This window comes from Schistocerca americana, chromosome 2 (genome assembly GCF_021461395.2).
Source record: "Schistocerca americana isolate TAMUIC-IGC-003095 chromosome 2, iqSchAmer2.1, whole genome shotgun sequence".
Classification (NCBI taxonomy): domain Eukaryota; kingdom Metazoa; phylum Arthropoda; class Insecta; order Orthoptera; family Acrididae; genus Schistocerca; species Schistocerca americana.
Window position 1 is genome coordinate 1020970755 of NC_060120.1, and position 27005 is coordinate 1020997759.

A 27005-nucleotide genomic window follows, 5' to 3' on the forward strand; every position below is an offset into this window, starting at 1 on the left:
AGCTTGTTCATATGTGTGTGTGTGTGTGTGGGTGTGTGTGTGTATGTGTTGTGCGTGTGGGTGTGTATGGTGCGTGTGTGTGGTCAGGGATGTGCCCGAAAACTATCTGCAAGTGTCTTTTAATTGTGCTTGTCTGCAACTTGACGTGTGTTCTTTACGGTAAGTAGCAATCTGTCTTTTCCTACATTGTAAACACGTTACTTTTTTCTATTATCCAATTTGTAAATAATCAATTGGAGTTGAGAAGGAATAATGACATACACACCGCTCCACCAATAAAGCAGGGTTATTTCAAACAATAATTGGTTGTTGCAGGATTTTTTAAATGTATTACTGCGTATAAATTAAAAGCAAAAGAATCTCCATTAGGAGTACACTACAGTAATAATTTCTTAATTTCATCCATTTTTGCCATCGTTGTGTCTGCGACTGTATCACTTTGGTACAATAAAAAACAAACTTCTCTGGGTGCTCATTTTCAGTCGCTTGATCAGTCTTTTTTTCCTTATTGGATTTCGATTCCCCTCCAGAGGGGGCGCGGGCTCTGCAGTCTATAGAAAAGTTAAAAAATGTGGTGTCACCGCCAGACACACTTGCTAGGTGGTAGCATTTAAATCGGCCGCGGTCCGTTAGTATACGTCGGACCCGCGTGTCGCCACTATCAGTGATTGCAGACCGAGCGCCGCCACACGGCAGGTCTAGTCTAGAGAGACTCCCTAGCACTCGTCGCAGTTGTACAGCCGACTTTGCTAGCAATGGTTCACTGTCTACATACGCTCTCATTTGCCGAGACGACAGTTTAGCATAGCCTTAAGCTACGTCATTTGCTACGACCTAACAAGGCGCCGTATTCAGTTACTATGTCTTCTGAACAGATAGTATTGTGACTCATGTACCGTCAAGAGCGACGTTCATTATTAATGGATTAAAGTTAAGTATCAAACTAGTTACGACCGCTTTCTGAATTCTAATTCCTTGTCCTGTTCCAGACCTGACGTCAGCATAGTCCTTCCCCCCTCACGCCAGCCTGCCTGAGCTAAAACGCGTGCATTTTGGCCTCCTCTAGTAACACGGTGTTGGCTCTTCTGCCAACAAAACAAAAAACAGAAACAGGGGATCTGTAAAACAAACAAAGGCAGGCGATAAAACGGTGACTGTTAAAAACTGAAACATGGACAAAATATACAAAGAAAATATAAAAACAAACGGTCGGCGACGCTGATTGAAACACATACTAAATAGATAGGCACAATTTTAAAAGCACGGCGACAATCTGGCTTCCGTTCCCACGAGATTAAAAATAAATAAATAAAAAAGAGAACTAGCGACAGTATGGTGGCTTTTCGCAACACTGACAGGGAACGCACAACACTGAACACTCACTTATAACAGCAGTATACAGGCGACATGGCGCCGGATGGGGGATGGGGGGATGGGGACCTGATGAGTCTACATCACTTTTCGAATTTGTGTTACTGCTGGTCTGTTTTCAGAAGCGGTTACATAGTTTTTAAGCACGGAATTAGTTTTTAAGCAAGGAATTAGTAGACATAAAATCACTTTTTTATCATAACATGTTTGTGAATGAAATTTAACAGGTCGAAGAATTTGTTTACAGATATTCCGAGAGAAGAAATGTGTGTATATGCATATGAATATACACTATGTGATGAATAGTATTCAGACACCTGGCTGAAAATGATTTACGAGTTCGTGGCGCCCTCTATCGGTAATGCTGGAATTCAATATGTTGTTGGCCCACTCTTAGCCTTGATGACAGCTTCCACTCTCGCAGGCATACGTTCAATCAGGTGCTGGTATGTTTCTTAGGGAATGGCAGCCCATTCTTCACGGAGTGCTGCACTGAGGCCTAGCACGAAGTCGGCGTTCCAAAACATCCCAAAAGTGTTCTATAGGATTCAGGCCAGAACTCTGTGCAGGCCAGTTCATTACAGGGATGCTGTCGTGTAACCACTCCGCCACAGACCGTGCACTATGAACAGGGGCCCGATCGTGGTGAAAGATGCAATCGCCATCCCCGAAACGCTCTTCAACAGTGGGAAGCACGAAGGTGCTTAAAACAGCAATGTAGGCTTGTGCTGTGATAGTGCCACGCAAAACAACAAAGGGTGCAAGCCCCCTCCATGAAAAATACCATCGCCTCCGAATTTTACTGTCGGCAGTACACACGCTGGCAGATGACGTTCACTGGGCATTCGCGTTAGCCACACCCTGCCGTCGGATCGCCACATTGTGTAACGTGATTCGTCACTCCACACAACGCTTTTTCACTGTTCAATCGCCCAATGTTTACGCTCCTTATACCAAGCGAGATGGCATGATGTGTGGCTATGAGCAGCCGCTCGACCATGAAATCCAAGATTTCTCACCTCACGCCTAACTGTCTTAGTACTTGCGGTGGATACTGATGCAGTTTGGAATTCCTGTGTGATGGTCTGGATAGATGTCTGCTATTACACATTACGACCCTCTTCAACTGTCGGCAGTCTCTGTCAATCAACAGACGAAGTCGGCCTGTGCGCTTTTGTGCTGTACGTGTCCCTTCACATTCCCATTCACTATCGTACCGGAAACAGTGAACCTAGGGATATTTAGAAGTGTGGAAATCTCGCGTACAGACGTATGACAAAAGTGACACCCAATCACCTGTTTACGTTCGAAGTCCGCGAGTTTCGCGGAGCGCCCCATTCTGCTCTCTCACGATGTCTAATGACTACTGAGGTCGCTGATATGGAGTACCTGGCAGTAGGTGCAGCACAATGCACCTAAGATGAAAAACGTATATTTTCGGGGGTGTCCGGATGCTTTTGATCAGATAGTGTAGATATGCTGATGACGCCCCATCCAAGGTAACATGCTGTGTCCCATCTAACAAGAAATCCTCAATCCACTCACAGATTTCGCCTGATACCCCACACGACCATACGTTTAATAATAAACGTAGGTGTGGTACCGAGTCAGATGCTTTTCAGAACTCGAAAAATAATGCATCTACCTGACCGCCTTGGTCCATGCCTTTCAGTATGTCATGTGAGAAAAGTACGAGTTGGAATTCACATGATCTATGTTTCCGGAATTCAAGTTGGTTGGTATGGATAAGGTCGCTCTGTTCGACATACCTTATTATGTTTGAGCCCAGAAGTCAGCTGTAAATGATAAGCTTACATCCACATTTAAATACGATTTGAGCTAACTGCATATAAATTGACTCGTTCGACGCCATTAAGACATATTGTGCAACTGAATTATGGAATATGTAACTAACTGTTAGACAACAGTCATGTTTGCTGCAATAAGACAACAATCCTGAATCTGGCATTTTCTGTTTCACCACGATAACGCTCCTGTCCATGAAACAGAGACCGTAGCATCAAGGTTCAAGGGATCCCAGTTGAATGTGGAGGACTGGAATGTTAAAACTCCAATCTGAAATCTGAAACTCATCAAACATCTGTCGGGTAAATTAATCAGCCAGACAAATTCGCCCAAAACATCGATAACACTATTCATACTTCAGGAAGAACGTATGAGAATTTGGAGGGAAGTTACCTATAGATTACGTTATGGCGTAAAATCAAGCGCCGCCACGCTAGTCGTGAACGACAGGGAAGCCAAGGCTGTCAGAGGAAGTCAGCCAATCACACGCTGACAGACCTCCCTTCCAGCACGACAACGCGACAGCAGAGGCCTCTAGGTGAAGAGGACATAACCGCCGCCCCCGACTGGTGGAGCCCAGTTGGACAGCAGCGTCAAAGGTAGCCAGTTCGATAGCAGCTTCAAGAATAGCCACTTGCGTAGCAGCGTCAACATTAGGCACTTCGATAGCAGTACAGGAAAGACGTTTGTCAGAGATCAGCAATCACTGCAAAGACTGCTTGGGACACATCTGTGTAATTGCCAAAGTTAACCGTTGTAATGTTCTTGTTCTAATAAAACTCATTAATATGAGTTGTTTGATTGTTTGTCTAGCGAACTGAGTAGGCAGGATCCCTACACACAACAAGGCTGGACGACAGAGATTAAGTGCTGTAATATTAATAATTATTATACAGGCGATCCCACAGAACGGTTGGTTGGTTGTTTTGGGGAAGGAGACCAGACAGTGTGGTCATCGGTCTCATCGGATTAGGGAAGGATGGGGAAGGAAGTCGGCCGTGCCCTTTCAGAGGAACTATCCCGGCATTTGCCTGGAGTGATTTAGGGAAATCACGGAAAACCTAAATCAGGATGGCCGGACGCGGGATTGAACCGTCGTCCTCCCGAATGCGAATCCAGTGTCTAACCCCTGCGCCACCTCGCTCGGTCCCCACAGAACGGTTTACACTGTTTGACCTTAAGTAACTTGAACAAAAAATAACAAAAACTATTAATTCTTAAGTCTCAAAGATGGTAACGACATTACTGAAAATGTTTTAATGTTGAAGATATTCATGATGTCCTCCATCGGTAACGATATAGCGTCTGCAACGCAGCGGAACCGATCGACAAACATACACTACTGACCATTAAAATTGCTACACCACGAAGATGACGTGCTACAGAAGCGAAATTTAACCGACAGGAAGAAGATGCTGTGATATGCAAATGATTAGCTTTTCAGAGCATTCACACAAGGTTGGCGCCGGTGGCGACAACTACAACGTGCTGACATGAGGAAAGTTTCCAACCGATTTCTCATACATAAACGGCAGTTGACCGGCGTTAACTGGTGAAACGTTGATGTGATGCCTCGCGTAAGAAGGAGAAATGCGTACCATCACGTTTCCGACTTTGATAAAGGTCGTATTGTACCCTATCACTATTGCGGTTTATCGTATCGCGGCATTGCTGCTCGCGTTGGTCGAGATCCAATGACAGTTAGCAGAATATAGAATCGATTGGTTCACGAGGGTAATACGGAACGTCGTGCTGGATCCCAACGGCATCGTATCACTAGCAGTTGAGATGATAGGCATCTTATCCGCATGGCTGTAACGGATCGTGCAGCCACGTCTCGACGTTTGCAAGACAACAACCATCTGCACGAACAGTTCGACGACGTTTGCAGCAGCATAGACTATCGGCTCGGAGGCACTGGCTGCAGTTACCCTTGACGCTGCATCACAGACAGGAGCACCTGCGATGGTGTACTCAACGACGAACCTGGGTGCATGAATAGCAAACCGTCATTTTTGCGGATGAATCCAGGTTCTGTTTACAGCATCATGATGGTCGCATCCGTGTTTGGCGACATCGTGGTGAACACACATTGGAAGCGTGTATTTGTCATCGCCATAGTGGCGTATCACCCGGTCTGATGGTATGGAGTGACATTGGTTACACGTCTCGGTCACCTCTTGTTCGCATTGACGGCACATTGAACAGTAGACGTTACATTTCAGATGTGTTACGACCCGTTTCTCTACCCTTCAAAATGGTTCAAATGGCTCTGAGCACAATGCGACTTAACTTCTGAGGTCATCAGTCCCCTAGAACTTAGAACTACTTAAACCTAACGAACCTAAGGACATCACACACAACCACGCCCGAGGCAGGATTCGAACCTGCGACTGTAGCGGTCTCGTGGTTCCAGACTGTAGCGCCTAGAACGGCTCGGCCACTTCCCCGGCGCTCTACCCTTCATTCTATCCCTGCGAAACCCTACATTTCACCAGGATAATGCACGGCCGCATGTTGCAGGTCCTGTACTGGCCTTTCTGGATACAGAAAATGTTCGTCTGCTGCCCTGGCCAACACATTCTCCAGATCTCTCACCAACTGAAAACGTCTGGTCAATGGTGGCCGAGCAACTGGCTCGTCACAATACGCCAGTCACTACTGTTGATGAACTGTGATATCGTGCTGAAGCTGCATGGGCAGCTGTACCTGTATACGCCATCCAAGCTCTGTTTGACTCAATGCCCAGGCGTATCAAGGCTGTTATTACGGCCAGAGGTGGTTGTTCTGGGTACTGAATTATTAGGATCTACGCACCCAAATTGCATGAAAATGTAATCACATGTCAGTTCTAGTATAATATATTTTTCTAATGAATACCCGTTTATCTTCTGCATTTCTTCTTGGTATAGCAATTTTAATGGCCAGTAGTGTACTTTGCACAGTGTAAGAAACTTTTCTAACAGCTGGTTTGCTAGCAGTTCTGTTTCTGTTATGCTCCACCGTCAGCACTAGGCCAATCCATAAAGTGAGGCGCTTTACCACCAACCCAGCAAGGAAATTTGAGGAATAGAAGCTCCTGTTTAGCCTCCACAGAGAGCGGACTGAGGTCAAGTACAAGGTGCGATAAAGTAATAAGACTGATTTTCTTTGAAGGATGTGGCAACCCTGCAGGCTTGTGTAGGTGCAATATCTTTGACCTTGGTCTATAAGCTGCTTCTAGTCCAAGTGGCACATCGATGCAACTGCTCAATCATGAGTTGAGCTGTAATTAGTTAACACGTGTTTGTGTCTCTTGTCACGGATATGGAACCGCATAATATTGCACAATGGTATGCCATTTATTTTTGCGTTAAATTGAGTGAAAATGCGACGACAACTTACGGTAAGTTTCAGAAGGCTTTTGGAGAGGAGGTTATGTCAAGAGCTCAAGTTCTTCATTGGCATAAAATGTTTAGTGAAGGCAGAACGAATCTTGAAGACGCAGTGGACGACCATCAACCACACGGATAGATGTCAACTTGGTCAGGGTGCGTGAACTCGTACGATCTGATCGAAGATAATCCTTGAAAATGATTGCAGAAGAACTGAACATCAATCGAGAAACAGGTTGTGACATTAATGTTACTGGGCAGTGTATTATAAACAAACGAAATAATAAAGGACGAAAAAAAGTGAGACTGTATGAATAAATAACACAGTGTAAGTCATGAACTAAGGCGGAGACGGCTGGTGTGGGCGAGTGGTTCTAGGCGCTTCAGTCTGGAACCGCGCCTCATAGGTTCGAATCCTGCCTCGGGCATGGATGTGTGTGATATACTTGGGTTTAAGTAGTTCTAAGTTCTAGGGGACTGATGGCCTCAGATGTTAAGCCTCATAGTGCTCAGAGCCATTTGAGCCAAATCGGGAGAGTGGGCTGGCCACTCCAAATCGCCCGTTATTGAGACGAGGTGCCCCAGGAAGTGTTCCCACAAAACAGCCACTGATGCCCTTGAAGTGTGAGCCGTTTATCTATTCTGCTGGAACCAAATTCCCCTAAGTCCAGTTCATCAAGTCGTGGAAAACAAATTCCTCCAACAGCTTCACATACCGGTCTGAAATCACTGTCACTGTGACTCCATTTTCTTCAAAAAATCGGGCACCAACAGCGCCAGCTGAGGAAACTGGACGAAATACTGTGAATTTAGATGCCTGCCGACGTCTTTGATGCAATTCTAGGGGACTGGTGTCCGCGCAGTTGCGCATGTTCTGCTTGTCCACGTATCCAGCCGAGTGAAAATGGGCTTCACCAATGAAAACTTTAAATAACTGCGTCCTCAAGAACATTTTCGAGAAGTGCCCCATATGCGTTCCTCAGAGGATTGAGCCCGCGTTCCGAGAGTTCCTGAGCGATTCCTAACTTGTACAGTTGGTAATGAAGATCATAGTGAACTACCGGAAAGTCTACGGGCAGATGCACGTCTGCTCGCAGAACACGATGGGCATTGCAAAATTGAAGCTCTCATTGCCCCAATGTTGTCAGGCGATCTGATGGGCTGAGGGACTCCATTTCTTCATCTTGTCACACTCGCAGTTCGTCTAAATGTAGTGACTCATGTATCAATTGATTTCCAGTCCACGACACGGCCCAATGGGGCTACTTTGAAGTGATTTCAGAAGACGAGTTGGGTTGCGACAATGAAGCATTCGTCTGAAAACTAGGCCTCGGTGGCAAACGCACACTCCTCACTATTCCAACGCACGATGGTGACTGATCTGGGAGAGAGCAACACTTCATAACTAAACCTCTCAAATGAGACCACCTCCGTCCTGCTGCGACTGCTACAGCCTGTCACGCATGTCAAACAAGGAAGTTATGTGCCGCACTCTGTATAATAATACGACACAATAGATTGTTTGGTTGGGTGGAGAAGGGACCAAACTACGCGGTCATCAGTCCCTCCGACCTTAGATTAACTAATACCGATAAAATCCGACATTAAAGAGGGAACTACAATATCCATAAAATGATAAACTATTAACAGGGAAGGATGGAAGTGGACAGAAGAAGAGGGGAGGGAAAGAAAGTGACTAATGACAGGGGCGTGAAGGAAGAAGCACAGGAGACAAGAGAGATGCTCAAGATATAACAGACCCCATAAGGAAAGGAGTGGGTAGGCAGAGGGCGGGGGTGAACCACCAAGCCCAGTCGAAGCCAATCCAGTCAGGCCAAAGGGGGGAGCAAGAGGGCCTGCCATCCCCTTCACTCACCACTACGGTGGAAGGTCCCTCCCTTAAATAAAGCGATAAAAACCCCTATCATGAATAAAATGTAAAGCGAGATCCCCCATTGAGGCATTGTCACCCAACACCAGGGGTAGTGAGTCTGGAAAGCTAAAAGTCCGTCGCAGGGTGGCTAAGTTGGGTTAGCCCAATAAGATGTGAGCCACAGTCAACATCAATCCTCACGATGGAGGAGATAACAGTGAGTAAACCAAGTTGGGCGATGTGGAGCCAGCATAGGATGACAGAGTCCCTACGAGAGGCCCAGAAGGAGGACTGGCACGGAGTTGCAGAATCCTTAATCACTCTGAACTTGTCCGGGGAAGAAAGAGTGTGCCATTCTGCACCCCAAAGGCCCAAAAGCTGATGATGTAATGCTGAACGAAGGTCTATTTCCGGAATGCCAATAGCAAGAGATGGCCTGGCAGTAGCTAACTTAGCCAGTCGATCAGCAAGTACATTGCCAGGAATCCCAACATGACCTGGGGTCCAAATGAAAACCACCGAGCATCCATGTTGAGCAAGGAGAGAAAGGGAGTCCTAGACAGTGATGACCAATGGGTGGTGAGGGAAGCAGTGGCCGATAGTGTGCAAACTGCTCAATGAGTCACTGCAGGTAGTGAAGGATAGTCCTGAGCAGGAGCGGATATGGTCTAGTGCATGCAAGATGCTACCAATTCTGCAATAAAAACTCTACAGCCATCGGGCAAGGAACGACGTTATGTGCAGCATGCATAGGTGTAAGCAAAACCAGTGCGGCCAGCAACCATGGAGCCATCAGTATAAATCACTTCTGAGCTGTGGAATGAACTGAGGAGACAGTAGGATTGGTGGCAAAGAGCCATCAGAGGGACAGAACCCTTTGAATCGATTGAGAGATCAAGACAGAGCTGTGGCCGAGAAACGCACCAAGGAGGGGTACGTGCATGAGGAGAGAAGACAGGTGGTGAAGGGAATTGCTGGAGCTCAGAAAAGAGCGATTGAATGCGGACAGACATGGTTAGCTGACATTGTGGCCGCCGCTGCAGCAGGCTGATCTCTGTGTCTGGATAAAGGATACCATAATTAGGGTGCTTTTGGGTGCAGCGAATGCAGAGCGCATAAGATATCAGCTGTTGGCGCAAAACTCGCAGTGGTGGAATCCATGCCTCAGCGAGAAGGCTAGTCCAGAAGGCACCAGTTCAAGTCAGACTCCACAGTGGTGGATGGGCTCTAGGATCTGCAGCGTCGAAGGCGACGCAGAACCATAAACAGGACTTCCATAGTCTAAACGAGACTGGACCAATGCTTGATATAATCGCAGAGAACAGAGCAGTCTGCACCCCACGCGGTATTGCATAGACACCAGAGATGGGATCAGCACGTCCTCTTCAGCTGGTGAAGATGAGGGAACCATGTCAACAGGGCATCAAAAACCAGACCCAAGAAGCGATGAGTGTCCACTACCTCAAGGGACTGGCCATCGAGGAACAGTTCCAGATGGGGATAGACTGTACGGCGATGGCAGAAATGCATGACACATGTCTTGGCCGCCAAAAACTGAAAGCCATGAGAGAGAGCCCATGAGTGTGCCCAGCAGATTGCCCCCTGTAGACGGCGTTCTGCAGCGTCCATTATAAAAGAAGTGAGTTAGATACAAAAATCGTCAGCATACATAGAGGGGGGACACTGTCGGCCCAACAGCTGCCACCAGAACATTAATGGCTATGGGAAAGAAAGGGACACTTGGGACAGAACCCTGTGGAAACCCATTTTCTTGCCAATGTGCAGTGTCGTAGGAGCCGCCAACTTGGACCCGAAAAGAGTGACAAGAAAGGAAGTTATGGATAAAAATGGGCAGAGCGCCACGAAGACCCAACTCATGATGGGTAGTGAGGATGTGGTGGCGCCAGGTGGTGTCATAGGCTTTATGCAGAACAAAGAAGGAGGTGTCGCCGATGGGCAAAAGCGGACTGGATAGCAGACTCCAGGTACACCAAGTTATCCACAGCGAAAACCACTTTGATTCGATGACAAAAGGTTGCGGGATTCAAGGATCCAAAACAGCCGCTGACTCACCATGCGTTCAAGGTGCTTGCAGAGGGTCTGGCTCTGAGCACTATGGGACTTAACATCTATGGTCATCAGTCCCCTAGAACTTAGAACTACTTAAACCTAACAAACCTAAGGACATCACACAACACCCAATCATCACGAGGCAGAGAAAATCCCTGACCCCGCTGGGAACTGAACCCGGGAACCCGGGCGCGGGAAGCAAGAACGCTACTGCATGACCACGAGCTGCAGACGCAGAGGGTCTCAGTAAGGCTAAATGGACGGTAGCTATCCAACTGAAGAAGCGGCTTCCCCCCAGGCTTCAACACAGGAACAAAAATGCTTTCCTGCCACTGACTAGGGAAGACTCCCTCATTCCACAGACAGTTGAAGAGGGTCAGTATACGATGGTGGCCAGCCACCGATAAGTGTTGGAGCATTTGGTTATAAATCTGATCCGGTCCAGGAGCCATGTCAGGACAAAGGGTGAGGGCGCTGGCAAATTCCCACTCGCTGAATGGAGCATTATATGGCTCCGAGCAATGAGAAACAAAAGACAAATTCAGTCGTTCTAAGTGCTCTTTCAGGAGGAGGAATGCGGGCAGATACTGAGCCAATGCCGAAGCTTGAACAAAGTGTTGAGCGAAATTTTCTGCTGCAAAGTCCGGATTGGTAAGGACAACTCCATGCACAGAAATTCCTGCAGCCCTGGTGGGAGGACTGTGGCCAAAAATTCGCCTGTGTTTCGCCCAGACTTGTGAAGAGGGGGGTGTGGTCTGATGGCAGCTACATATCGTTCCCAGCAAATCCGTTTCTGAAATTTGATTAGGTAGCGGGCTCGGACGCAGAGTTGTTTAAAGACCAGAAGAAGAGCAGTAGAAGCGTGCCACTTTAAGTGTTGAAGAGCACGGCGGCGGTCTTTTATGGCTGCAGCAATTTCCAGAGTCCACCAATGGACCATCTTCCAACGTAGGAACCTGAGGAAGAAGGGATTGCTGAAACAGCTGCTGAAAGGATGGCAGCAGTCAAAGTCTGAGTAGATTCATCAACACTGTCGTGTGGCAATACAGGGAGGATGGGAGCAGAGGAGAAGGCACCCTATTCAGCCTTAGATATGGCCCACCTGGGCGTGTGACAGAGTAAGGGACACTGAAGGAAGATCAAAACAATCGGATAATGGTCACTGTCACATAAGTCATTGTGGACTCCCCACTGAATGGAGGGAATAAGGCTGGGACTGCAGATGGAGAGGTCAATGATAGAGAAAATGCCATGCGCCACACTAAAGTGTGGGCATTAAAGTCCCCTAATAGCAAGAAGGGAGAAGTGAGTTGTTGAAGAAGGGTGGTGTGGGCATGGCTTGTGGGCAGCCTTTCAGGTGGGAGGCAGAGATTACAGATTGTGATTGGCCAGATTGACAGCAATGGCTCCCAGAGTGGTATGGAGGGGAACCTGTTTACTAACAATGTCCTTGCGGACCAAAATGCAAACACCACCAGAGGCCCACAAAGGGCCAATTCAGTTCCGACAGAAAGCATGGAAGCCACGAAGGGTGGGTGAATAAGAATTGACAAAATGGGTCTCCTGGAGCGTAATACAAGCGGCAGAGTAGAAGGAAAGAAGGGGCTGCAACTCTGGAAGGTGACGCAAATACCCATTACAATTCCACTGGAGGATTCTCAAGCCGGAGTCCAAAGGGGAAGCGCAGGGACTGGAGTTGGTCACGCCACTGAGTCGCCATCCATCACTGATAAGGATGGGGTAATATCCATATAGGTGGGGTCAGACTCTGTTGGTTCATTGACTGGAGGAGAGGAAGTCTGCACCTCAGGGGGTACCAGAGGGGCCTTGCCCTTGTTCTTGCATTTCTGCTTCTTCCCTTGGGAAGGAAGAGAAGGGCAGACTTCAGAGAGGGTGGGCACAGAATTACATCAGGCAATCTTGGTGCCCACTGGCCGCGGATTGCGCTGCCGATGTGGAGCAGTAGATCGCCTTTCAGGGGGGTGCCGGGAAGGGGAGTCCTGGGAGGGAGCTCAAGTACCGACGGCCACCAGAGGAGGGGAGCACTTCTCTGGGGGGGGGGGGGGGGGGGGGAGCAGCACCCGAAAGGGTGAGTATGGGCACTGATGGCGAGAGGGAGGGGGAGTGGGAGAGGGAGGCTGAAGGCATGGGGCGAATGGGGTGGGGCTGGGAAGAGGAGGTGGTAGGAGGGAGAATAGAGGTAATGGAAGCAAAAGTAGAACACATAGACACAGGATGGAGCCGGTCATACAGTTGATGAGCCTTAGTGTATGTGAGCCGATCTAAGGTTTTGTACTCTTGAATCCTTCTTCCCTTCACAAACACCAGGCATACAGGCGAGCATGCAGAATGCTGTCCATGACAACTTACATACACTGGTGGGAGGCACTCCCCTCATGGAGCAGGTACCCACAGTCACTGCAGAGGGGATCAGTGGTGCAATGGGAAGACGTGTCCAAAAGCATTTAAAGCATCTCATCGGTGGTGGAATATAAGGTTTCACATGACACCGATACACCATTACCTTGACCTTCTCTGGGAGGACATCCTCCTCGAAGGCCAGGATAAAGGCGCCCGTAGCGGTGCAATTGTTTAGAGGGCCTCGCTGCACACGGCAGATAAAACAAACCCCACGCCGCTCGAGGTTAGTACGGATCTCCTCGCTACTCGATGTTAGCACAGAGCTCCTCGTCAGTTTGGAGAAGAAGATCTCAGAGGAAAATAGTGCCCTGTACTGAGTTCAAATATTGGTGGGGCGTGACGGAGACTGGGACGTCACCAAGATGGTCACAAGCACACAGGGCGTCAGATTGGGCAGCAGAAGATGTCTTTATGAGCAAAGCACCGGACCGCATTTTACTCATCGATTCCACTTCGCCACACTTATCTTCAATTGTCTCCATGAAAAACAAAGGCTTGGTCGTGGCAAAACTTTCGCCATCCGTCCTGGTACAAAGCAGGTACCGAGGGAAAGGTTTCAACCCAAGCCGGCGAGCTTGACCCTCCTCCCAGGGGGGTGGCCAGGGAGGGGAGGGCCGAAGGATCAGAAGAAGGAGCGTCACATCTGCTACCACTCTTAGAGACAGCCAGAGAATGGCCACGATGGTGAAGCTTTTGTCGCTTCATGCGCAAGGCGTCTGCCCTAGTCCCACCCACTCCGATCAGGGGCTCACCTCGTGGCCGTCACCCAACCACAGCAAGGGCTGTTTGGCACAGCGGCCATTGCTGTGAGTTCTGGTGCCCCAAAGTGATGAACATCGACTCCTGGGCATCCAGGTAGCGTTAACAGCTCAGGTACTAGCAATGTGATCCCTGTGGCTTCAGAGGCTCAGCCAATTGAGTGCTTAACAGCCGCACCACACGGACTGGCTACCGTGCAGGTGACCTAGCAGGAGGGGGGCCAGGGTGCAAAAGGAAAGGGGAGGGGCAGAGGAACCTGCACCATGAAAGTAGATATGGAGTTCATCGCCAGATGGCTCACACTGAATGGAAAATTTTGGGAATGGAGGTCAAACCCCAAGGGGACCAAAAACGCCGAAAAGGAGATGGAAACAGCAACGTAAACAATAGCACAGACCAAAACAAAGCCAGAAGGATACCCAGGCCGACATAAAGAAGTCCACTAAGAGGGAAAAGAGGGGCCGGAACAAAGGAGTAAGGATAGGGAGGGAGAGGAACAGGGATGGTAATGCAGCCTGGAAAGGAAAGGAGACTGGAATAGCTCGGTGCTCCGTGCGCGCCACAGACGTACCCACAAAATGAGTGTGGACCCCCTGGGAGGACGACACAGTAGAACGAAAGTAAAAAAAAATAATAATAAAAAATTAAAAAATAAAAAAAAAAGTTAACACACCTTCACATTCCACTATCAGACACTACGGAGATCATTTTTATAGTGAAGGCAGCAGTATCCAGCAATAACTAAGAGTGCCACAACTACGGTCCCACATCCTTGACATCCATTTACTGTAAAATTTTAGAACATTTTCTGAGCTCAACTGGAATGAGGTATCTCGAACAGAACTACGTCCTCGGAAGAGATCGATCACGTGAAACCCAATTCAAGCTTTTCTCACATGATATCCGGAAAGCGATGAATCAGTGCAGTAATGGAAGATGCACTATTTCTCAACTTCCGAAAAGCCTTTGACTCAGTACCAGAGCCGGCCGAAGTGGCCGTGCGGTTAAAGGCGCTGCAGTCTGGAACCGCAAGGCCGCTACGGTCGCAGGTTCGAATCCTGCCTCGGGCATGGATGTTTGTGATGTCCTTAGGTTAGTTAGGTTTAACTAGTTCTAAGTTCTAGGGGACTAATGACCTCAGCAGTTGAGTCCCATAGTGCTCAGAGCCATTTGAACCATTTTGAACTCAGTACCAGACAAATGTTTGTTATTGAAAGTACGACCGTATTCGGTATCAATCGAAATGTCTAACAGGATTGAAGTTTCCTTGGTAGAGAAGATGCAACATATAACGATGGGGCACTGAAAAGTAGTGTCTCCGAATTTTTATGTAAAAATTCTTAAAGCTTTTTAAATAAATCGAACGTTATTAAAGATCTACGTCTTTATTCTTCACGTCTACATATTCACAGCCCTCTGCTCCTAACTGTAGCGTGTAACATGGCAGTGTTAACGTAACTGTGTCGGTGCGTGAGAAAGCGTGCTGTAATCGCGTTTCGAATTCGAAGAGTTTGTCTACACGTAGAGCACCCTCTCCTTCGCGGTAACAATTCCAGACCGCACGCGAGCACTGAGACATCCGCAGCAGCCCGAAGCCCTGGGTTCCCTGTCATCAATTATCCTCACACACTGCCGACTTGGCCCCATCCGATTTTCTTGGGTTTCCAAAACTTAAAGGACACCTTAGAGAACTTCACTTTCATAGTGATGAAGCGGTGCAAGCACAGGTGACGTTGTGGTTCCGCCAACAAAGTCAAACATCCTGCAGTGACGGTATCAACAAACTGGTCTCTCGTTGGGAGAAATGTGTTCGAGGCCAACGTAACTATGTTGTAAAATAAATATGTAGACATGAAGAATAAAGATGTGCAATGTTAATAACATTAGTTTTATTTAAAAAGTTCTAGGAGTTTTCAGATAAACAATTCGGAGGCCCTGCTTTTCAGCGCACCCTCGTATCTCTTATGGAGAGTCAAAAATATGTGTGAAATCTTATGGGACTTAACTGCTAAGGTCATCAGTCTCTAAACCTACAGCCTACCTAACCTAAATTATCCTAAGGACAAGCACACACACCCATGCCCGAGGGAGGACTCGAACCTCCACAGTCCATGACTGCAGCGCCTCAGACCGCTCGGCTAATAACGCGCGGCGCTTATGGAGAGTCATCGACAGATGTAGAAATAACATCAGGTATACCCCCATGGAAGTGTGTTGGGGCCCTTGCTGTTCATGTTATATATTAATGACCTTGCAGATAATATTAACTTCAGGCTTTTCGGAGATGATACAGTTATGTATAATTAAGTGCTATCTGAGAGAAGCTACGCAAATATCCACTCGGATCGTAACAAGATTTCAAAGTGCTACAAAGATTGCCAACTTGCTTCAAAGGTTTAGAAATATAAGCGGTTCCACTCTATAAAACGAAAAAAAAAAACGTAACATCTTAATGACTACAACGTCAGTGAGTTACAGTTGGAATCAGTCAACTCATACAAATAGCTAGGTGTAACAATTTGAAGAGATATGAAATGGAACGATCACCCAGGTTCAGTCATAGGTACAGTGGGTGGCAGACTTCGGTTCATTGGTAGAATACTATGGAAATGAAATCGGTATCTGAGACTACTTACATAACACCCGTGCGATCCATTCTGTAAAACTGCTCAAGCGTATGCAACTCAAACCAAATAGGAGTAACAGGGGATATTGAAAGTTAGAAAGAAGGGCAGCTCGAATGGTCATACGTTTGTTTGACCTGTAGGATAACGTCACAGTGGCGCCGAACATACTAAAGTGGTAACCGCCTGGAGATATTCTGCGTCTATTCTATACTACTGGCCATTAATATTGCTACACCACGAAGATGACGTGGTACAGACGCGAAATTTAACCGACAGGAAGATGCTGTGATATGCAAATGATTAGCTTTTCAGAGCATCCTTGCATAGGTTGCATTTATCGCGAATCTCTTGCCCAACGTAAAGTCCCGAGCGACTGGAAAAAAGCGCAGGTGACGCCTGTATATAAGAAGGGTAGACGGACGGATCCTCAAAATTACTGACTAATATCCTTAACATCGGTTTGTTGCAGGATTCTCGAACATATTCTCAGTTCGAATATAATGAATTTCCTTGAGACAGAGAAGTTGCTGTCCATGCGTCAGCACGGCTTTAGAAAGCATCGCTCCTGCGAAACGCAACTCGCCCTTTTTTCCACATGATATCTTGCGAACCATGGATGAAGGGTATCAGACGGGTGCCATATTCCTTGACTTCCGGAAACCGTTTGACTCGGTGCCCCACTGCAGACTTCTAACTAAGGTACGAGCACATGGGATTGATTCCCAAATATGTGACTGGCTCGAAGACTTCTTAAGTAATAGAACCCAGTACGTTGTCCTCAATGGTGAGTGTTCATCGGAGGTGAGGATATCATCTGGAGTGCCCCAGGGAAGTGTGGTAGATCCGCTGTTGTTTTCTATCTACATAAATGATCTTTTGGATAGGGTGGATAGCAATATGCGGCTGTTTGCTGATGATGTTGTGGTGTACGGGAGGGTGTCGTCGTTGAGTGACTGTAGGAGGCTACAAGATGACTTGGACAGAATTTGTGATTGGTGTAAAGAATGGCAGCTAACTCTAAATATAGATAAATGTAAACTAATGCAGATGAATACGAAAAAGAATCCCGTAATGTTTGAATACTCCATTAGTAGTGTAGCGTTTGACACAGTCACGTCGATTAAATATTTGGGCGTAACATTGCAGAGCGATATGAAGTGGGACAAGCATGTAATGGCAGTTGTGGGGAAGGCGGATAGTCGTCTTCGGTTCATTGGTAGAATTTTGGGAAGATGTGGTTCATCTGTAAGGGAGACCGCTTATAAAACACTAATACGACCTATTCTTGAGTACTGGTCGAGCGTTTGGGATCTCTATCAGGTCGGATTGAGGGAGGACTTAGAAGCAATTCAGAGGCAGGCTGCTAGATTTGTTACTGGTAGGTTTGATCATCAAGCGAGTGTTACGGAAATGCTTCAGGAACTCGGGTGGGAGTCTCTAGAGGAAAGGAGGCGTTCTTTTCGTGAATCGCTACTGAGGAAATTTAGAGAACCAGCATTTGAGGCTGGCTGCAGTACAATTTTACTGCCGCCAACTTATATTTCGCTAAAAGACCACAAAGATAAGATAAGAGAGATTAGGGTTCGTACAGGGGCATATAGGCCGTCATTTTTCCCTCCTTCTGTTTGGAAGTGGAACAGGGAGAGAAGATGCTAGTTGTGGTACGAGGTACCCTTCGCCACGCACCGTATGGTGGATTGGAGAGTATGTATGTAGATGTAGAGCATTCACAAAAGGTTGGCGCCGGAGGCGACACCTGCAACGTGCTTATATGAAAGTTTCCAACCGATTTCTGATACACAAACAGCAGTTGACCGGCGTTGCCTGGTGAAACGTTGTTGTGATGACTCGTGTAAAGAGGAGAAATGCGTACCATCACGTTTCCGACTTTGATAAAGGTCGGATTGTAGCCTATCGCGATTGCGGTTTATCGTATCGCGACATTGCTGCTCGCGTTGGTCGAGATCCAATGACTGTTGGCAGAATATGGAATCGGTGGGTTCAGGAGGGTAGTAATACGGAACGCCGTGCTGGATTCCAACGGCCTCGTGTCACTAGCAGTCGAGATGACAGGCATCTTATCCGCATGGCTGTAACGGATCGTGCAACCACGTCTCGATCCCTGAGTCAGCAGATGGGGACGTTTGCAAGACAACAACCATCTGCATGAACAGTTCGACGACGTTTGCAGCAGCATGGACTATCGGCTCGGAGACCATGGCTGCGGTTACCCTTGACGCTGCATCACAGACAGGAGCGCCTGCGATGGTGTACTCAACGACAAACCTAGGTGCACGAATGGCGAAACGTCATTTTTTCAAATCAATCCAGGTTCTGGTTACAGCATCATGATGGTCGCATCCATGTTTGGTGACATTGTGGTCAACGCACATTTGAAGCGTGTATTCGTCATCGCCATACTGGCATATCACCCGGCGTGATGGTATGTGGTGCCATTGGTTACACGTCTCGGTCACCTCTTGTTCGCATTGACGGCATTTTGAACAGCGGACGTTACATTTCAGATGTGTTATGACCCGTGGCTCTCCCCTTCATTCGATCCCTGCGAAACCCTACATTTCACCAGGATAATGCACGACCGCATGTTGCAGGTCCTGTACGGCCCTTCCTGGATACAGAAAATGTTCGACTGCTGCCCTGGCCAGCACATTCTCCAGATCTCTCACCAATTTAAAACGTCTGCTAACTGGTGGCCGAGCAACTGGCTCGTCACAATACGCCAGTCACTACTCTTGATGAACTGTGGTATCGTGTTGAAGCTGCATGGGCAACTGTACCTGTACACGCCATCCAAGCTCTGTTTGACTCAATGCCCAGGCGTATCAAGGCCGTTATTACGGCCAGAGGTGGTTGTTCTGGGTACTGATTTTTCAGGAGGTATGCACCCAAATTGTGTGAAAATGTAATCACATGTCAGTTGTAGTATAATATATTTTTCCAATGAATACCTGTTTATCTGCATTTCTTCTTGGTGTAGCAATTTTAATGGGCAGTAGTATACTTAGTGAATTTCAAGAGCCAACTTCAAGTGATGAATCTGGAAATATATTACAGTCGCCAACGCACAGCGAGTTGACAAAAGTCATGGATACCTCTTAATATCGTGTAGGATCTCCTTTTCTCCGGCTTAGCGCAGCAACTCGACGTAGCATGGATTCAATTAAGTCTTTGGAAGAACCCTGCAGAAATACTGAGACATACTGCCTCTATGTACGCCCATAATTGCGAAAGTGTTTGCCGGTGCTGGATCTGTGCCCAAACTGACCTCTAGATTACGTCCCATAAAATGTTCGATGTGATTCATGTCGGGCGATCTTGGTGGCCAAATAATTCGCTCGAATTGTCTAGAACGTTCCTCAAACCAATCGCGAACAATTATGTCGTCTATAAAAATTCCTTCGCTGTTTTGGTACATGAAGTGGCTGCAAATGGACTCCAAGTATCCGAACGCAACCATTCCCAGTCAAGGATCGGTTCAGTTGGACCAGAGGTCGCAGTCAAGTCCATGTAAATACAGCCCACGCCGTTATGGAGCCACCACCAGCTTGCACAGTGCCTTGTTGACAACTTGGGTTCATGGCTTTGTGGGTCTACGCCACATTCGAACCCTGCCATAAGCTCTTACCAACCGAAATCAGGACTCATCCGATCGATATAGTTATGATCCCAGGAGAGACACTGTAGGCAATGTGGTGCTATTAGCAAAGGCACTCGCGGCGATCGTCTGCTGTCGTAGACCATTAACGCCAAATTTCGCCGCGCTGTCATAATTGACTGTAAGAGGTCCATGACTAAGGAATTTATTGCTAGCGCACTCGAGCAGATGTAACTTCGATGGATCGCTCATGCGCTGCCTGTGGTATGTATGCTACAATAGAATCGCAGACCAGAGAGCAGTGTCGGTTGTAGTAGTAGTAGTAGGAGTAGTAGCTCGCAGTCGGGCGGTTGGGTCAGGTGGCTCTTAGAGAGCAGTTGTCAAGATGTATAGCTCACAGAGAGCAGTTGTATCTTATTTGGAATTGCGAAGGCCGGTCGTAGAGAGCGGTGGCGGTGCCTAAGCGATGTAGTATAAGGTAAAACCAAAAATTACTATTTATAGCAGCGCACATATGTTATTTGTAACAACTGATTTTGCCGGCCGGAGTGGCCGAGCGGTTCTGGGCGCTACAGTGTGGAACCGCGCTACCGCTACCGTCGCAGGTTCGAATCCTGCCTCGGGCATGGATGTGTGTGATGTCCTTAGGTTAGTTAGGTTTAAGTAGTTCTAAGTTCTAGGGGGCTGATGACCTCAGAAGTTAAGTCCCATAGTGCTCAGAGCCATTTTTTTAACAACTGATTTTGTGCTATTGTTACATCAAGTCCCATGTAAATGTTCTTTTTTTTAAAAAAAAACTTTTAATAATAATCTTTCTTATAAAATTAGCTTTTGACAATACTTCATCTGAATTTAAAGATTTTAGTAATTTCTCCTATCCATGGTCATCCCGATTACCGTAAAGAAAAATCAGTTGTTTCTTTTTATATATGACAAATCTAGCGGCCAGCATTTGCACTGGGCTGTGCCAGGAAATTTTCTTATAGGAGCAGATATATACGCGTTATCCGGCGACTTCATTGGGGTAAGAATTTTCAATTTATTCAGAATGATTTTTCAGGGCCATGACGCAGCATCTACATCTACATCTACATCTATACTCCGCGAGCCACCTTACGGTGTGTGGCGGAGGGTACTTATTGTACCACTATCTGATCCCCCCTTCCCTGTTCCATTCACGAATTGTGCGTGGGAAGAACGACTGCTTGTAAGTCTCCGTATTTGCTCTGCACTGCTGACGTCCAGATTTGCCAGTTTAGGTCCACAGTCAGTTAATTATTGGCAGGTTATATATGAGTCACATTTTCATTGGGAGGTTAGTCACGATTTATTCCGTGGTTACGGAATTAAACTGTTGGGAGGTTACAAGGTACATTCGTCGCACGTCCCACATAGATTTTTGCGGTTATTTCGCGCAGTTGTCTGTTAGCAATGACACCCGTTACGGCGAAAAGTAAAGCGCCGGCACGCCTGTCGGGAATGATAGCGAAGAAATGGCTGTGAGAAGGAGTCAGTCAATTGCTCGCTGACCGGACCTCCCTCCAGGACGACAACGCGACAGCTGTGACCCCTAGGTGAAGAGCGACGCTGACGGCCCAGTTCAATAGCAGCTTCAAGACTAGTGGCTTCAACAGCAGCGTCAACGCTAGATACCTTGCTTGTACTTTCTATGTAGCATGGGATTGTTTATACTGAAGAAGATTATTAATTTTGTATGTCGCCCTTGTTTGCGACACACCTGTGTAATTGCAAAAGTTGAGTACTGCAATTTTCTTTTCGTAATAAAACTCATTAAAACGATTGGTTTGATTGTTTGTCTAGCCATCCGACTGTGCAGGCTTCCTAGACACCACAACAACTCTGCGCAAACGTCGCTGCTCTCGGTCGTTAAGTGAAGGCCGTCGGCCACCAAGTTGCCATTGGTGACAGGTAATGCGTGAAGGCTGGCATTCTCGGCACACTATTGACACTCTGAATCTTGGAACACTGAACTCCCTAACGATATCTGAAATGGAATGTCCCATACCTCTAGCTCAGACTACCATTCCGCGCTGAAAGTCTGTTAACTCCCGTCGTGCGGAAACCTTTTTCACATGTATCATCTGACTAAAAATGACAGCTCAGCCAATGCCCTTTTATACCTTGTGTGCACGATACTACCGCCATCTGTAATGTGCACATCGCTATCCAAAATTCAATATATTCTACCGTAAGCCTCAATATTTGAGTGTTGCCTTCCTGAGACGTTATCCAAAAAAGGCATTACAAAGTCAAGTAAACAATGGATTACCAAGGGAATTAAGATAACGTGTAAGAGGAAGAGGGAAATATATGGACAGGCCAGAATAAGCCAGGATCCGATGATACTTGCTTACTACAAAAGATACTGCAATGTTTTAAGGAAGGTCGTTTATAAGTCGAGAAGAAATTAATAATGCGAATAATAAGATTAAAACTATATGGAATACTGAAACTTCCTGGCAGATTAAAACTGTGTGCCGGACCGAGACTCGAACTCGGGACCTTTCGCGGGCAAGTCCTCTGCCAACTGAGCTACCCAAGCACGACTCACGCCCCCTCCTCACAGCTTTACTTCTGCCAGTACCTCGTCTCCAATATTGAATATTGTCATACAGGAGACGGGGCAGTCTGACAGTGCACAGCATACCATAGCAATAAAGCTAAAAGATGATGTTGTGAGTCATAATTCACATGTTGCAAGTACTTTAAACAATCATTTTCGGACTGTAGCTGCAAAAATAAGGTTAAAGGGTTCATTTGAAGAAGCAAAAAAATATGTTAAAAATGTCATTCCCCAGGATTTTGGGCCTTTAAAAATAGCACCAACATCCTCCACTGAAATTAAGGGAATTATAAATAGACTGAAAAACAAGAGCTCACGTGGTGTTGATGCAGTCCCTAACAGAATTTTGAAGTGTTGTTCTAATTTAATAAGTGGAGTCCTTAGTGATGTATGTAATGCTTCGCTGGCACAGGGAATTTTTCCAGACAGATTAAAATACGCAACTGTCAAACCTCTTCATAACAAAGGGGACAAGAGTGACTTAAATCATTAAAGACCAATCTCATTGCTGACTTCATGTTCTAAGATATTCGAAAAAGTTATGTATTCAAGAGTATTCAAAATAATTTACTTAGCATGCCACAGTTCGGATTCCAGAAGGGTTATTCGACTGAGAATGCTATCTACACATTTACTCATCAAATTGTACAAGCCCTAAATAACAAATTATCTCCAGTTGGTATTTTTTGTGATCTTTCCAATGCATGTGGATCATGTCACACTCTTATAAAAACTCAGGTTTTGTGGAATTGAAGGCTATACACACAACTGGTTTGAATCATACTTAATGAACAGAAAGCAAAACGTTGTGCTGAATAACACAAATAATGTTGGGAGGGTGGTAAATTCTAGTGAATGGGGGGATCACAAAGGGAGTCCCACAGGGTTCAATTTTCAGTCCTCTGCTGTTCCTCATTCATTTAAATGACATCTCACTTAACGTTCAGCAAGCAGAACTAGTACTTTTTGCAGATGGCACGAGTGTTATAACAAATCCCATTCCAGAAAAAGCAGCTGAAGATATTGTTAAGGATGTCTTTCAAAGAATAATTAAGTGGTTCTCAGAAAATGGACTCTCCCTTAATTTTGAAAGAAACTCGCTATGTCCAATTCTGTACACTGAATAGAGTCATACCGACAATTGATGCAGCATATGAACAGGGCTCAGTTAACAGGGTAGATTTCTCCAAATTTTTGGGTGTTCACATTGATGAGAACTTGAACTGGAAGAAGCATATTACTGCACTTCTCAAACAATTAAGTTCAGCTTCTTTCGCTCTTCGTATAATCGCTAGTCTTGGTAATAAGTACATCAGCCTCCTAACGTACTTTGCATATTTCCACTAAATAATGTCTTATGGAATAGATTTCTTGGGTAACTCACCACTTAGACATAAAGTATTGATTGCACAAAAGAGAGCAGTGAGAATAATTAGTGGTGTTCACTCAAGAACGTCATGTAGGCACCTATTCGAGGAGTTAGATATTTTAACCGCACCATCAGAGTACATATATTCGCTAATGAAATTCGTCATATATAATCCATCTGAATTTGCGAAGAACAGTGATGTTCATACGTACAACACTAGAGGGAAAAATGACCTTTCCTATCAGTTATTGAAGCTGTCAGTTGCTCAAAAAGGAGTACATTATTCAGCAACAAAAATCTTTCATCATTTGCCCAACAACATAAAGTGTCTGGCAGGTAGCAGATCAAGTTTTAAACTTAGCTTAAAATCATTTCGTTTGGATATCTCCTTCTATTCCATGGACAAGTTTCTGTTTCAGAACTGGTAAGAAAAAAAATTGTACCTCTAAATGTAGTTGCATATGTATAACTAAAAATTTCAGTAATATTAATATTAGCACTATTTATTTGTGTGTGTGTGTGTGTATATATATATATATATATATATATATATATATATATATATATATATACAGGGTGTTACAAAAAGGTACGGCCAAACTTTCAGGAAACATTCCTCACACACAAAGAAAATATGTTATGTGGACTTGTGTCCGGAAACGCTTACTTTCCATGTTAGAGCTCATTTTATTACTTCTCTTCAAATCACATTAATCATGGAATGGAAACACACAGCAACAGAACGTACCAGCGTGACTTCAAACACTTTGTTACAGGAAATGTTCAAAATGTCCTCCGTTAGCGAGGATACGTGCATCCATCCTCCGTCGCTTGGAATCCCTGATGCTCTGATGCAGCCCTGGAGAATGGCGTATTGTATCACAGCCGTCCACAATATGAGCACGAAGAGTCTCTACATTTGGTACCGAGGTTGCGTAGACAAGAGCTTTCAAATGCCCCCATAAATGAAAGTCTAGAGGGTTGAGGTCAGGAGAGCGTGGAGGCCATGGAATTGGTCCGCCTCTACCAATCCATCGGTCACCGAATCTGTTGTTGAGAAGCGTACGAACACTTCGACTGAAATGTGCATGAACCACATGTTGTGTCGTACTTGTAAAGGCACATGTTCCAGCAGCACAGGTAGAGTATCACGTATGAAATCATGATAAAGTGCTCCATTGAGCGTAGGTGGAAGAACATGGGGCCCAATCAAGACATCACCAACAATGCCTGCCCAAACGTTCACAGAAAATCTGTGTTGATGACGTGATTGCACAATTGCGTGCGGATTCAACATTACCTTCCTTCAATTGGGCCAACTGGTGGTGAATCGAGGAAGTACAGTAGATCCTGACGAAACTAAAATGAACTCTAACATGGAAATTAAGCGTTTCCGAACACATGTCCACGTAACATCTTTTCTTTATTTGTGTGTGAGGGATGTTTCCTGAAAGCTTGGCCGTACCTTTTTGTAACACCCTGTATATCTTGTAATGTGACTTGTTCCACGTCATATCGATAAAATAATCGTGGAAATGATCTACGGAACATGACATAACTAAACTAAACCATGACTTTTGTTACCTCATTGTATAGCTGCTGTAAGGGATCGTAAAGACTAGTCAATTCTAATTATAGCGCGCACAGAGGCCTTTAAGCAGTCATTCTCTCCCACTGCATAAGTGAATAGAAAGTTAAACATCTCCAGTAACATGTAAAATGGGAAGTGCCCTCTGCCATGCACTTCACAGTGGTTTGCAGAATACGGATGTAGATTTAGATAGGCTGTCTGAACAAGGGTGCAGACACGAGAGTGTTACTTTCTCGAGAAACTTGTGAAGTGGCTAGATCAGGAAGTTGGCGACTTTGGAAGCTTACCCTGGGCTCAGCTGTGTCTTCAGTACCACCAGGAGTGAGCAGTCCTCTGGGAGAGGGCGGCGACTGCGACTCTGGACAGCTGCCAATGATTGTAACCAGCGACTCTGCGAAAGTCGACGAGCTCCACAGTTCTTTAACAATGGATGCGAACTCGTCGTGCTTCCCGGTGCCCAGGAGAATTTCGCTGGAAAAGTTCCATGAACGCCACTCTGGCACCTCTGCTTCGGCGTACACAGTTTCAGGTGCGTCCGAGTTGAACGGACCTAGTGGAAGGAAGTCTTCACTGGCGCTGTAGAGCAGGAGCCATATACTCGTTGTTGAAGGAATAAGAAGTGTTAAAAGCCTTGCAAAGTCCCTATTTGCAGTCACGTTGGTAAGTTCTTCTTTCACCTCTTTTTTTATTCCTTCGTAGTGTGGAAAATTTTCATAACACAGTTGGGAAGACTCCCAATCCGCCGTTGTATCTTCGGATCTGCTTCGACGGTTCTTCGGCATCCCTGTAAAGACAGAGCACTTATCAGCACACATTTCAGTTGCGCATTCTGTATGCAGTGTCAGCAGGGCCGGCCTGAGGCCCGACTAAGTCGTAGCTTGGGGAACTAAGCTGGCCAGGATAACACCCCAAGTGCCATAACCCGATTTCCCTGAAACTTCACTGGAAAAGTCAAAATAAATTTGTCTCTGGGCTTTCTGACAAATCGAGGGCCAAATTTTCGAAGTACTTTAACTTCCTTTCAAATTCTGAAGGTGGCAGGTGTAAAATAAAGGGAGCGAAAGACTATTTACAATTTGTACAGAAACCAGATGGCAGTTATACGAGTCAAGGGGCATGAAAGAGAAGCAGTGGTTTATGAAGGGAGTGAGACAGGGTTGCAGCCTATCCCCGATGTTATTCAATCTGTATACTGAGCAAGCAGTAAAGGAAACAAAAGAAAAATTTGGAGTAGGAATTAAAATCCATGACGAGGAATTAAAAACTTTGAGGTTTGCCGATGACATTGCAATTCTGTCAGAGACAGCATAGGCCTTGGAAGGGCAGTTGAACGGAATGGACAGTGTCTTGAAAGCAGGATATAAGATGAACATCAACAAGAGTTAAACAAGGATAATGGAATGTAGACGAATTAAATCAGATGATGCTGAGGGAATTAGATTAGGAAATGAGACACTGAAAGTAGTAGATCAGTTCTGCTATTTGGGGAGCAAAATAACTGATGATGGTCGAAGTAGGAAGGATATAAAATGCAGACTGGCTAT

At 46.0% G+C, this 27005-nt stretch overlaps 1 protein-coding gene across 1 annotated transcript in view; it reads right to left on the bottom strand.

Annotated features, from left to right (window-relative positions):
* Window positions 1-26243, bottom strand: part of LOC124594638 — a 99920-nt gene extending 73677 nt beyond the window's left edge. The window contains exon 1 of the mRNA XM_047133005.1: window positions 25749-26243. Coding sequence (XP_046988961.1) covers window positions 25749-26243 — 495 coding nt within the window. The remainder of the gene's footprint in view (window positions 1-25748) is intronic.
* Between the last annotated feature and the right edge of the window lie 762 nt (window positions 26244-27005).